Source organism: Brassica napus, chromosome A10, assembly GCF_020379485.1.
Source record: "Brassica napus cultivar Da-Ae chromosome A10, Da-Ae, whole genome shotgun sequence".
NCBI lineage: Eukaryota > Viridiplantae > Streptophyta > Magnoliopsida > Brassicales > Brassicaceae > Brassica > Brassica napus.
Window position 1 is genome coordinate 13838996 of NC_063443.1, and position 13714 is coordinate 13852709.

At 38.5% G+C, this 13714-nt stretch overlaps 3 protein-coding genes and 1 long non-coding RNA gene across 5 annotated transcripts; 3 read left to right on the forward strand and 1 right to left on the reverse strand.

Annotated features, from left to right (window-relative positions):
• The first annotated feature begins 155 nt into the window (after positions 1-155).
• Positions 156-1872, forward strand: LOC106370452 (mediator of RNA polymerase II transcription subunit 31). Of its 2 annotated transcripts, XM_013810459.3 has the most exons (7): positions 156-278; positions 369-433; positions 514-611; positions 747-843; positions 928-1006; positions 1277-1524; positions 1630-1872. In XM_013810459.3, exons 2-7 carry the CDS (start codon positions 384-386, stop codon positions 1640-1642), a joined length of 585 nt encoding a protein of 194 aa, XP_013665913.1. In that variant the 5' UTR covers positions 156-278; positions 369-383; the 3' UTR covers positions 1643-1872. The 2 variants fall into 2 exon arrangements, with proteins under 2 accessions (XP_013665913.1, XP_048599071.1); XM_048743114.1 differs by lacking the exon at positions 1630-1872 and having other exon boundaries at positions 1277-1576.
• A 339-nt stretch (positions 1873-2211) lies between these two features.
• On the reverse strand, positions 2212-3574 carry LOC125579231. The gene is made up of 3 exons (XR_007317232.1): positions 3360-3574; positions 2966-3028; positions 2212-2909 (listed from the first exon to the last, which is right to left on the reverse strand). It is a non-coding gene; the product is annotated as an uncharacterized LOC125579231 (long non-coding RNA).
• Positions 3575-3826: 252 nt separating this feature from the next.
• LOC106371778 (ankyrin repeat and ELMO domain-containing protein D-like) lies at positions 3827-5842 on the forward strand. Its single transcript, XM_013811880.3, has one exon. The coding sequence runs from the start codon at positions 4146-4148 to the stop codon at positions 5496-5498; it is 1353 nt and encodes a 450-aa protein (XP_013667334.2). The 5' UTR covers positions 3827-4145; the 3' UTR covers positions 5499-5842.
• A 2799-nt stretch (positions 5843-8641) lies between these two features.
• Positions 8642-10501, forward strand: LOC106369783 (peroxidase N-like). The gene is made up of 4 exons (XM_048743115.1): positions 8642-8905; positions 9034-9216; positions 9711-9873; positions 9969-10501. Exons 1-4 carry the CDS (start codon positions 8690-8692, stop codon positions 10391-10393), a joined length of 987 nt encoding a protein of 328 aa, XP_048599072.1. The 5' UTR covers positions 8642-8689; the 3' UTR covers positions 10394-10501.
• Positions 10502-13714: the final 3213 nt, after the last annotated feature.

Below are 13714 nucleotides of genomic sequence, written 5' to 3' on the forward strand. Positions count from 1 at the left end.
TTCAACTATTGTGGCAAGAACCGGTTGCAATAAAAAGTATTATATTCGGTTCACCACAAAACGGTATCGTCTTGGTGTGATTCTCATAACATTAAATACTAAACCGGTTTAGAATTGGCATATAAACGTAATTTTAATGGGATTTTTATGAACCGGTTTCGGTTTGGTATATAACCAATACTCTTTTCTAGAATCATACATAATCTTCCGTCTCCGTCTGTTTTCTCCCGGTGACTACTCGTTCGCAGCCGTCGCCTTGGGCTTGCTTGCCCTCTTCGGTGATTTTCTGATTCCTCCATAGTTTATTGAAATTCGATTCTCCTTTTCGCATTTTGCGTCACGAACTCGCGTCGATTTGGTTGATCCAGGTTCCCGTTTCGTCCATGGCTTCGCCCGAGGAGATGGTTGATGATGCATCAGAGACTCCATCCACGTGAGTGTATTTTCCTCTCCGCATGATTACGAATCTGCTAAGTTTTAGTATCTAAATCGCATATCTGTGATTGAACACAGGCCAAAGAGCACTTACAAGGATCCAGACGATGGAAGGCAACGATTCTTACTCGAACTTGAGTTCATTCAGTGTCTCGCGAATCCTACTTACATACACTGTAAGCTCTTATGATTCCTTATCACATACTATCTACTTATAGCATTTAGGAAGTGATAAGAGATCTTGTGTGTGTGTGTGTGTTTTATGCTCTATGATGAACTTAGCACTTAGCTTTTGGATTCTGTTTTGGCAGACCTAGCACAGAATCGTTATTTTGAAGATGAAGCATTTATTGAATACTTGAAGTATCTTCAGTATTGGCAGCGACCAGAGTACATCAAGTTCATTATGTGAGTTCGAATATCTCATGGAGTTATTATGCTTTATCGTCTTGTTCGTTTTCTTTATGTTCTTATGTTTGTAATCTGTTTCAGGTATCCACACTGCCTATATTTCCTTGAACTTCTTCAAAACCCCAACTTCAGGAGTGCTATGGCTCATCCTGCAAACAAGGTAAACCAATGTGATAAGAATCATTAACAAAACATGTTACTGAGCAGTATAAATAGCTAGTGATTCAAAGGTTTAGGGTGCTTGTGTGTTTGGACTTTGGAATGGGTTTGGGGTGTTTATGGTCTCTAGTACAAACCTTTCTTACTTTCTGCTAGTTTTGTTCTGTGATTCTGCGCTGTGTTTGTTCATTGGTGAATAGGTAAAGTGGTTTAATATTCCAAACCGTATGCCCTTATCCTTCTCTTCTGTTGGATTGGATTTTTTTTTCAGGAATTGGCGCATAGGCAACAGTTTTACTATTGGAAGAACTACAGAAACAACAGGCTGAAGCACATTCTACCTCGTCCTCTTCCAGAGCCTGTAGCTCCACAACCACCACCTGTACCTTCATCTTCTCTGCCACCTGCCCCATCTGCAACTGCTGCTCCCTCTCCTTCTCCAATGCAGTACAATAATATGCTTGCAAAGAATGAAACGAGGAATATGGTTTCTGCTGGAATTGATCGTAGGAAGAGAAAGTATGTGCTCCTTTCTTCTTCCTGACATTTTTCTTTTCAATATGACTAATTGTGGTGAGAAGAAATAAGAAGTAACCTTCTAATATGCGAGTTATATAATATCAGGAAGGGTCCATAAGCATATCTTGCCCTGAAGCAGACACCATGGGATCTTGCATATGCTTTCATGCGTTTTCCTAGAGAGGGAAACCTGCTTGACTCAGGTTACACAAATTGATGGAAACTCTTTACTCATTCCGTGGCATAGGACTGTAGTCAATCAGTATCAGTCTTTGTCTTTTGTTTCTTTAGGCATAAAGATCGATGACATTGAGCCTCTTGGCTTTATAGTAAACGGTAGTTATGAGATTGATTCGGTTTACAACGTTCCAAATTATTCGTTGGGCTCTTGCTCTAGGCTCATTATTGCAATGAATGTTCTTACCTATGCACATGATAGAATTTCACAGAATTTAGAATGTTTAGGTCATTTGAAACAGTTAAGTAGATACGTTTAGGTTTTGCGGATGATCTACTCATAACGGTCAGTGGGCTTCTCGCTGGAAACTCCCGTTAGGATTGTATCTCTTTCTTAGCTTTATGAGAAGCTTAGAAGCAATTAAAAAAGGTATTGGACTTGTCAAAACATTCGTCCTTGGCAGAGATTTATTTTGTCGGTAAACATGAATGATTTTTTTTTTTTGTCTGTCATCTATTAGATTAATAAAAGGTTCAAACAGAGTTTTACACACAAAGTCAGCAAAGGTATACAACCTTTTTGAAATCATAAGCCGGCGTAGAAACAAGATACTACCCAGAAACAAGGACTGAAGCAAACACTTACCCCCAAGAAACTAACTTAAACTAAGGAGAACAAGATAACTAAGCGCCAAAGGAGAATAACCATACAATCAAGGAAGGCGAAGCAACCAGCGTTAGAAGCAGGATTGATCGAGAAAACGTAGCAGGCCTATATTATTGGGGTTGAAGGAGAAACCACGAACAAACACCACACTTACCATTGCTTCACCTCAAAGAAGCCAAAGAAACATCAAATTCCAACCCGAGCAGCCAATGAAGATGCATGTTTGGCAATCGACTACTCCAAGACCTCACGCAATTGAGCATAAGCTCCACAGCCCCTTACCAAGTAATCCGGAAGAACCCGTAGGTTGCAGACCAAGGGACAGCACAACTTCATAACACTTGCACTTCACCCACTGAAATCTAAATGAACGACCGAGTGAAAACGGCGAAACGAAAGATAACCACAAGAAAGTCATCATACGCTCCAAGGATGATAGCTTCTATCCGGAGACCACAGAGAAGAACCTAACCGCAGACCCGAGAGAAGACACCATCCACACTTGCCGCAGACCACACAAACTCCCAAGCGCTTAAGAAATCTGATTCTCTTATTAGAACTAAGACCACTAAGGCATAAAACAGAACAAAAGAGAACCTTTGATGCACTAACGAAAGGGCAGAGCTGGAGAAACTAGCACAACGCACCACCATTGACCACCTGAAAACGAGACACCAGGATCGATGGAAGAATTACAACCCCACATCAGAGCCGGCTAAACCTGCCACCGCGCACCAGAAAATAATTTCGAAACTAGCAGACCCCCCCAAGCAATCTGGTAGAAACACAGACACACGCTCTCACAACAAAGCCTTTCACAAGCAACCACAGCCTCAAACTAGTCTAAATAAAGACAACTTCACCATACTATAAACGTCAAAGAAAAGGTTGCAAACAGGAAAAAATCAAGACAAGACGAGGCCCATGAACTTCACCGGTGTCGGACCACTACCAACAGGCCAACGACCACCTCACCGAAGCCAATCGCTACCTCAGACCGCCGATTCTCCAATCCAGCGAGAGCGAACAAAGATCTGACCAAATAACCACACAAAACATCTCTTTGAAGCCAGATCGCAACCCAAACCTTCAACGTCGCAAGTCCAAAGTGGAGATCCGCCAAACTAAGAAGAAAAAAATTAGAACCGCTTCCGACGGTGGCAAGAGACGCCAACCGCCGGAGCAACAAAGATGAAGATTTATGTTGACAAGTTTTATTACAGCAGTTAAAAGATTTAGTTTACCAGGAAAATAAGTTGAAATTAAATGATTAGGTCTGATTTACAAATTACTACAATATTTACAATTTTAACCGGTAAGAAAGAAACGCGTAACAGACTCTACCCTAGAAATAAAAAAACATAAGCCGTTGATATTGACGTATTACAACATCTCCGTCGTTGATTAGACCCGGCAGCCTTCCTTGGCCTCTATTTAAAGAATCTCATCATCATCTCTCATAAGCTATTCGTACAAAAGAGGTTTTCTTTATCTTTCATCATTTTCTTCTTAAAAAAAAAAAAAAAAGTCTCCAGATCCAATTACAAAGGTTTCTCAAAAACTCCCAATTCATAAACTGAAACAAATACGAAAATTCAAATCCGAGAGAGCTTCTCTGTTTCTTTTTCGTTGATCCGTGGTTTTTATTTGTGGATTCCACTCTCAACCACTCAGATTGATCTCAGCTTCATTGATCTATCTGCTGACTTGAGATTCCGCGAAATTAGGGTTCTGTTATTTTTTTTTTCCATTTCCGTTAAGTGTCTTATACCATTAGATGAACAACGATCAATCTAAGCTGATGAATCCGCCACCGCCTCAGCAGAGGATGAATCCGCCGCCGCCGTTGCAGGTGATGAATCCGGTTCAGCCTCGAATCATGAACCAGGCTCCTCCCATGCTAAACCAGTCCCAAAGCTTGAACCATCCGATTATGGTTATGAACCAGCAGCAGCCACAGGCTATGCTGAACAACAACAACCAGCCTCTGATGATGAATCCACGTAACTATAACCTTAGCTCCGAGTATCATAACCAGCCTAACAACTTCCCCTCGAAAATGAACCGTAACAACAACAACAACTGGAAAGGGAAGAAGATCGTAAACGACAAGAGACCTCCGAATCCGATGATGAGGATGCGTAACAACAACTCCGCTATCCCGATCTACAACAACCCTGGCGGTGGTGGTGGTGGTGGCTCAGGCGGTTACAAGCCGCCGGCTCTCAACGAGCTCCAGTCTCAGAACAGGCTGAAAACGAGGAAGTTCTACCCCAAGAAGAAGTACGGTGCGAACAGTAACCGTCACGTCCCTTACGCTCCGAGGAACACGACGTCGTTTATCATCCGCGCGAAGAAATCCGGCGGAATCGCCGAGCTTGTGTCTCCGTCCCCCGTGACGCCGGCTGTGCTCCCGACGCCGATGTTCTCTCCGTCGCGAGAGGTGCTTGGAGACATGGCGAAGGAGGAGTGGGGTGTTGACGGTTACGGATCCATGAAGGGGCTGATTAGGCTTAGATCCGATGGACATGACCTGGAGCCGTACGATGATGAGGATGAAGACGAAGGTGGATCGAGTGAGAGTGATGTGGAGGAGCATGTGGAGGTTGAGAGGAGGCTTGACCATGATTTGAGCAGGTTTGAGATGATTTATCCGAGTTACGGCGGCGGGTCTGAGTATAACAATGTGTTGGAGAATCGAGTTGATGATCAGGATAGTCATATTGCGCAGCTTGAGGAAGAGAATTTGACGTTGAAGGAGAGGCTGTTCTTGATGGAGAGGGAGTTGGGGGATTTGAGGAGGAGGTTGCAGTATCTGGAGAGGAGGAACATGGTTGCTGAAGATGTTAATGAGGAGGTTGTTGAGAATGAGTCTGAAAGTGAGGGTGATGATACAGGGGGATCTGATGCACGTACTAGTGGGGATACGAAGGAGAATCGTGTTGTTGCAGAAGACGTTGAAGCGAAAGAGACCCAACATACTATTAGGGAAGTTTCAGGTGAACAATGCGAGGAAGCCAATCTGGTTGTGGTTGGTAAGGATCAGAGTAAGGGAAATGAAATGGCGGCTGAGAAGGTTGAAGATGCATCAGGGAATGATTCTATTGGAGAACAAGGAACAACCATATGATATGATACTTGGACAGGCGTTTTAGTGATGGATCTCTATGATGTATATGTCAAAATGTGCTTGTCTTAGTAGGCGTAGTCTTAGTTATCTCATCGCTTTTGGTATCAGAGTCAGGAGAGTTGCTTTCCCTCGGTGAAGTTCATATGAAAGACATGGTAAGCTTTCTTATCTGGTTTAGACTGTTTTTCTACCTCTGTGACTTGTTTGGATCATCTTGTTGATGATACGTTCCCCAGTTAATAAGATTGTAGTAAAAGTAATGTTCATTGTAGTGAAAGAACTTATGGATGGATGATATAGTTTTCAAGTTTCTTCTTTTTAATGCATTGTATGTTTCATTTTTACTAGCGTAAGTATCTGTGTCTTGGTTTGAGCCTTTGAGGCAGTTGCAGAAGCTGAGCTTGAAGACAATATCTGAGTTGCTTAGGGCCGAATTGCAGACAAGATGAATGATGCCGTGGCCTTAGTCCTTACTAACGCATCCAAGTTTGGGCCAATATGGGTCAGTGGGTTGAGCTATTTTAATGTCCATTATACTAGCCGAGCATTTAATAAAGGCATATTGAAATTTTCAAAATGAAGAATGGTCTCAGTTTTCACTTCAATAAATAAACTGAAGTCGTTAAATTTTGAATTACGTCAACTATATAAAACTACACAAAACGCCGTTTATTAGCAACCAATAAAACATATCAATTTTCCCATGCAACTAGATCATTGTTTTTGGTGTAACATAACAAGTTAAATAGTTACTTAAAAAAGGAATCAAAACGTGGCCAAGTTCATCCAAAACTTCCATAACCGGAATATACTTTTGCAAGAGTTTTTATTCCTTTCAATCAAATACATTTGTAAGAGATATATTATATGTCAAATAAAGTGAGTATTGTATTAAGAATATATCGCATCATTGACGTGATACGATTGATGATCACTTAAGAGTTCATTCTCTGCTCAACGTGTACACAGTAAGTACGTGTTAACCTAGAAAGTTCAGTAAATACGTGTTAACCTAGAGAAGAGATCATTCTCTGCTCAACGTGTATATAAATATGTACTTCAGTTCATAAGAAAGTTCTTACATCTATATTTTATATCAATCGAGTAAGTTTTAGATTAAATTTGAAGTAAGAAACTGTATCTAATTAAGCTTCTTCTTCACCACCACCAGCCAACAACAAGCCTGATATAGTCATAGTCACATAGTTCACTTCAGTGCTATGTGCCATCAACTATGTTGAAAGACACATGAGGGAGCTGGATGATATTGCAGGTTCTCTTGTGAAACTGGCCCAAGAAGATATATGGCTTGACACAATTCCTTCGACAACCGGCCTCGTTTCAAGCAGTAGCTGATTTTTAGTGATAGTTATGAATTATGAGAAAAATAAATATCTATTTTGTACTATAATTCACATATTTGATAGCCACAATAGTAAGCGAACTATAAACCAGCTTCAACTATATATACTGCGATTCGAAAAAAAAACAAGTTTGAAATATTTCATTAGCCAAAAAACATCCAAACGTAATTAGCATTAACTAGCCAAATTAGACTCAGTGCTAGTCGAAATTAACATTTCGTTAACCTAATTGGTCTAATTCCGCTAAACAACTCTCATCTTGCAGTTTTTTGGTTATTGAGGATAGAGGTTAGGTGCAATGAATATTTGCATATTCATTGCTGCCATCCGAATTCAGATGCTCAAGTTGATCAAACAAACACCATCTTAACGTTTACATACAAATTATACAGATGAATAAACGAATAAACACGGCCTAAAATAATTCAAAAATAATTCAAGAGGGATCGAATGTGGATTTTTTACATGTATGTATACAATGTTGACATAATAGAGCACCCTCAATGAGTATAAATGTACTTTTAGAAACTCAATGCTAGAACTCCCATTGGGGGTTCAGTCAAAAAAAAAAAAACTCCCATTGGGGTGCTCTAAGAATTAAGAATAAGTATAAATGCATGATTGCATGTGGCGTGTGACTTTATAGTATATTTTATTTGGCGTGCCGATATTGCTTAGGAGAGTGGAACCATATTGGACTGTGCACTTCGTAAACTAAATAAAATGATTTCAAATCGCGGCAGGTTAAACAGTACAAGTGGATGTAAACGCTAATTAAACCGAGCATAAAAAATCGACTATTACGTGGAATCTACCATCACTATAGTCGTCGGGGATATTACTTCGGAGTTTCTGACTTCTTTTTGTATGTTTCTGTTTTTTAATATGTAATGTTCAGTGGATGGCTTTATCCATTTCGGGTTGTTAACGATTGATTCCAGATAAAAATTATCTTCTTATTTGTGAAACATTCAACATATAGTTGACATACTCTTTTTGGTTTTACGTATAATCATATTGATTTTCATGTTCCTTCAAACCTCTCTAAATTCTAAGTAAGTTTTCATCTTCGGATTAGTCAATAACTAAACATGCTTAACAGAGAACAATTTTAAAGGATATTTCAAAAACAAAATGCATTTTTATTTGATCACATGAATATATTCACACAGCAAAAAATTGTTTTAGAAACGTTGTATTGGATAAGACATAGACTTTGGAAAGAATCACAAATAACTCTCTGATATCGAATTACGTGTTTGTAAACCGAATTGAATCCTTAAATCTTGTTTTATTATTTTGTCCCAGAGACACACAGCCGAATAATTAATAGCCCCAGAAAAAAATAAAATACAACTGCATCCTCAAAACACATGCAGTCATGTAGATAACAGTGGGGAATTGCTTACACAAAATCCACTTGCGTCCTCTAATACAATACATCACTATTCTGTACAAAGTTGACTTCATGTTAGCTCGAAAATACAGTCACTAATCTTAGTGGATTACGAAATATAAAACCGTCCAACATACAAAACAAGATAGAAATTCATGAATCTGTGAATATGAATATCTCTTAGTGCCTAATCTTACTAGAATTATAAAAATATGGAGCTTAATGCGTCCTATTGAGCACAAGAAACAAATATTTCGGAGCCGCCATACGTCACCATGCATTAATCATTCTCTTAATAGTCCACTAATAGAAGCACAATTAAGCCCTAAATATAGTTGATATCTATTTTCTCTCTATAAATAGAACCTCAATTCTTCACATCTTAATAAACTATCACTCTACAAAGTCATTTAAACAAGCAATCTTAGACAATGATGAAAACACAAAACAAAAATGTGCTGCTTACTATTTTCACTCTTTGTATGATTTGTTCAGGGGCTAGGTCACAGCTAAGCCCTGGTATCTACGATAAATCATGTCCGTATCTTGTACAAATTGTCCGTAAACAAGTGAACATGGCCCTGAAGGCCGAGATTCGGATGGCTGCTTCTCTCATTCGTCTTCATTTCCATGACTGCTTTGTTAATGTATGTATTGTTATCTTTACGTCTATTTTCTTAATTATCATTTTTCTATTAAATACTTATTTGACGTTAAGATATTGTTAGAATTGTTACAAACACTCGTCACCAGTTTGTTAGCATGAACGTTTCAGGGGTGCGATGCGTCTGTCTTGTTGGATGGAGCAGATAGCGAGAAATTATCGATTTCAAACGCGAACTCTGCGAGAGGATTTGAAGTAGTTGATACTATCAAAGCCGCTGTGGAAAGCGCATGTCCTGGTGTTGTTTCTTGTGCTGATATACTCACTTTAGCCGCTCGCGAATCAGTTTACATGGTAAGCTTTTGTTTCCCCAATATTTAACAACCATCATCAAAGCCTCAATGCTTACTTTAATTTCAGTAGATCAAGCGAAATTTAGGTTATAAGAGATTTACTAGGTTTCATATAACACGAGTTACAGCATTTAAGGAACCAAAAAATTCTATATTAAATATAACATACGTTGAGATTATTTATAGTTCTAAACAAGATGATTTATGTTTGATTATTTTTTAATAATATAATCGTCGCCTATTCTACATGTGGTTGTATATAATTGTACCTTTCTTTTGGGGTTGTCTATATTTTACACATGCATGCTTTCCTATATTTTGTTGTTGCTAAGAATGTAAATATCATTTTAAAAAAAAATGAACGCTGGGGTTTTACAAAGTGCGATTAACAAAAAAAATAAGACCTTTAAACTTGGACATTAATACATATGATTTCGTAAACTCGGATCATTCTGTTATATTTGTTGGTCATCTATAACGGGTTTTGATTTGCAGACTGGAGGACCTATGTGGAGAGTGGCATTAGGAAGAAAAGATGGACTTGTGGCAAATCAGAGTAGTGCAAACAATCTTCCATCTCCTTTTGAACCTTTAGACGCTATCATTGCCAAGTTTCAAGCTGTAGGCCTTAACGTCACCGACGTCGTAGCTTTGTCAGGTTTTAACTCTTTTCTCCAGTCACATTTTTTTTGTGGGTATTATTGTCCTCTAACTACATGTCACTTATGCATTTACTCATTTATCATTACAAAGGAGCTCACACCTTTGGACAAGCAAAATGTGATCTCTTCAGAAACCGGTTGTTCAACTTTACTGGCCAGGGATCTCCGGATGCAACACTTGAAACGACACTCTTGTCTGATCTGAGAACAGTTTGTCCCATAGGAGGAAATGGAAACGTAACAGCTCCCCTTGATAGGAACTCTACGGACGTCTTCGACAACAATTATTTCAAGAACCTCCTCCAAGGGAAAGGTCTTTTGAGTTCGGATCAGATTCTGTTCTCCAGTGACTTGGCCGTGAATACAACAAAAAGACTTGTGGAGGCTTATAGTCAGAGCCAGAGCTTGTTTTTCAGGGACTTCACTTGTTCGATGATCAGAATGGGTGGTATTATGAATCCTATCAATGGATCGAGTGGGGAGGTTAGGAAAAACTGTAGAGTTATTAATAACTAGTGTGTGTTCTTTTGCTTTTCTGCTATGTTTGGGTGTTGGTCATCAGTCCTCGTGTGTGTATCAAAATGATCTCGTGTGTAATAATAAGAAGTTAATGGGTTTGTTTAACTGTTTGTTTTTGTGGAGATCCATATATTATTTTGAATATTACCGGTTTTGAAGTCAAAGAGGACTTCAAAATATATCCTTATTAATTAGTATTAATTATTATACGAATGACACATAAACCAGATAATTCATCTGTTTTAATAGAAACATTATTAGCTACATATCATTACAGAAAACAGTCTATAATTAATGAGAAATCACTATTTAGATAGCTAAGCAATGAACATAATTAGTGCTACCAGTCCGTGCATAATGGTCGGCTACGATGGTGAAGGATCTATGATGTCTGTCACAATTTAACGTTGATGAGTAGATATTTTGTGGTGATGAATAAATCGATCGTTTACTAGTTCAATGACTAAATCACATCACATAGGTGCAACTTGCAAGTGCTTCTCATGAATAAGATGGTGTCATTATCAAATGCTTCGCACATCAGCCGGTATTTGTGATCTGAAAACAAAAAGGCAGGCAAAATTCTAAACTTCTAGTCTTCGTGGAATTCATCAACGAATATCCGTGCAGATGAAAACGACCATGTCCAATCATTTCGAGAAAACTGGCTCCACTTTGATCGCTTCAAACAAGTACACGACTTTGAAAACAACGCGGAAAGAATAGTATGCATGATCAAATTTCAACAAATCATTAGTAATAATGTTCGCGGAGTTTTTGTAATATTATTGTTGACGTTGCTTTGTTTATAATTATTTTTTTGTTTAATCGTTTTACTATAATTCATAAAATCATATTTAAATCTTTTATGTTTCTATTTATTTCAAATCTTAAATTTTGTCACTATCAGATTTATAAATGTTAATTGAATTAGATAAGTGACATGGAAAATTTTCATTAAGTAAAGGTAATTAGCATTTAAGTTTTCACATGGGCTATGTTATTTTAGCGCTATCAAATAAAATAATATGATTAATTAGGTGGTATATCTATATAAAACATTTTCAGTACATGTGAAGGTTTATGAATGATGTACATTAACTCAGACATGTGACTTGTGACATTTGATTAGGCCGTTTTTTGTGACTAATGGGTATCAATAGTTCATAGTCGTGAGTTATAGTATTTGTTAAAAATAGTCTATAGTCGTTGATTGACCAAAAAACAAATACCTATTCATTGTAAAGGATGATGGGCGAGATTTTAGTGGAGTTAGAAGCTAAGATCAAATTTAAATTTTTATTATTTTTTATTATATATATTTGACTCTATTCTGTCACTAACCTTGGTTTTCATATTGATATCAAATTTGAATTTTTGTTATTTTTGTTTATATATTTGACTATATTCTGTCACTAACCTTGGTTTTCATATTGATATCGACAGTAGCATATCAGTTATTTCATGCCTCAAAGTTCAGATATACCTGTCACCAACCAATTGATGCATTACTCATTGAGGTCCAAAAACAAATATATGGACATACATGATAAATCTCTCAACCCAACAACGCCCTATGGGACCTTCTCCAGAACAGTACCAGAACTTAACTGTCTCAGACCTCTTTCTCCCTGAGAAAAATGAGTGGGATGTGGAAAGAATTCGACAGGTTCTCCCCTTCGAAGAAAAGTCCATCCTGAGGATCAAACCAAGCTTAACAGGCGCCCCGGACAAGCTAATCTGGCTAAAACACGAGACAGGAGAGTACTCTACGAAATCGGGGTATGCGGCTGTAAGGTCCAGAACTGCGAGTTTAAATCCACCGGATACGATCTCCATCCAATTTGACTGGAAGAAGAATGTGTGGAATCTTCACACTGCGCCCAAAATAAAGCTTTTCCTATGGAAAATCTTCCATGGGGCCCTGCCGGTGGGAGAACAACTCAGAGCTAGACAGATTAAGATCGATGGAAAGTGCAAAAGCTGCGGCTTACCTGAATCTATAGATCATCTTTTTCTCCATTGCAGCTTCAGCCAACAGGTTTGGAAATGCGTTCCGGTGTCTCCCGGAATTGAGATTAGCGGATCACTAGATTTAAGGTCGGTATGGGAAAGCTTTTGTCAACGTCTATCATTGCCTCCTACGGGAGTTGGAGAGGGTCCTCTGGCCCCGTGGATCCTCTGGCAATTGTGGCTTGCTAGGAACAACTTGGTCTTTAATGACAGACGTTGCTCCTCAGATGAAGTCATCTCCAAAGCGGTCTCAGCGGCGCGTGAGTGGACCCAGTGCCAACAAAAGATAACGACAGGGAAACCCAAAGCTCCGCCTCTGTATCCAAATGCAGGGACTGCTATCGTTAAATCTGATGCAGCCTGGAAAGAAGACAAACAACTTGCTGGACTCGGCTGGATCGTCAATGACGCAGATTTCAACGCCTCATACTCTGCCCCAGCACACCACGTTCGATCTCCTCTCATGGCGGAGGGACTGGCAATGAGAGAAGCTGTCTTGAAGTGTAAGGACCTTGGTATCGCGAAGGTGAGGTGTGAATCGGACTCGACAACCCTTATCAAAGCTCTGAACTCGGAGACATCCAGCGCGGAACTCTATGGTGTTGTAGCGGACATCCTTGAGCTTGCCTCCTCTTTTAATTACATCTCGTTTGTATGGATCCCTCGTGAGAGGAATGTAATAGCCGATGGTTTAGCAAAACAGAGCTTATTAGCTGAGTTCGCCATCATGGCACCACCAAACTTTGGCCACTAAATTTAATGAAGTTGTGTTTCAAAAAAAAAGGACATACATGTATATATTTTATCTTACCTGATTATTTATTTAGAAAATAAATCTATGGTAGTTTTTTGTCCTCGTTAGACTTCCATCCCCATCGGTGTTAACATTGATTCAAAACAAAAAGATAAATATGTAACAAACTAGGTAAAAAAACTAGGTCAAAATACATGTATTTAATTTGTCGTTTATTACAATATTTACAAACCGAATTGCAAGTCAATTCTCAACATGCCGTTAGCTATATATATTGTCTTTTTTCTCTCATGACGTTAATTGATATGACATTTTTTTATCCAGTGAGAGATGAATAAAGAGTTAAAAAAAAATGATTATGTTAGTTAGTAGTTACGTTTGATGATTGTATGTGTTACTAAATTTGTACTCGAAACTATATATTGCTTTTAGTCTATTATTTTTTTGAACAATTTAATTACTTTTCTTGGATAAGAAAATGCACCTGCAGTTAGACTATTTTCTAAAAACATATGCAGTTTGTATATATATACCAAAAAACATTTGTGATT

Bases quoted from the DNA above. Each gene is read 5' to 3' on its own strand.
- LOC106370452 (XM_048743114.1), top strand. From the start codon at position 384: ATGGCTTCGCCCGAGGAGATGGTTGATGATGCATCAGAGACTCCATCC. The intron at 434-513 runs GTGAGTGTATTT...GATTGAACACAG, and splicing joins GCATCAGAGACTCCATCCAC to GCCAAAGAGCACTTACAAGG. The intron at 612-746 runs GTAAGCTCTTAT...CTGTTTTGGCAG, and splicing joins GAATCCTACTTACATACACT to ACCTAGCACAGAATCGTTAT.
- LOC106371778 (XM_013811880.3), top strand. From the start codon at position 4,146: ATGAACAACGATCAATCTAAGCTGATGAATCCGCCACCGCCTCAGCAG.
- LOC106369783 (XM_048743115.1), top strand. From the start codon at position 8,690: ATGATGAAAACACAAAACAAAAATGTGCTGCTTACTATTTTCACTCTT. The intron at 8,906-9,033 runs GTATGTATTGTT...TGAACGTTTCAG, and splicing joins TCCATGACTGCTTTGTTAAT to GGGTGCGATGCGTCTGTCTT. The intron at 9,217-9,710 runs GTAAGCTTTTGT...TTTGATTTGCAG, and splicing joins CTCGCGAATCAGTTTACATG to ACTGGAGGACCTATGTGGAG.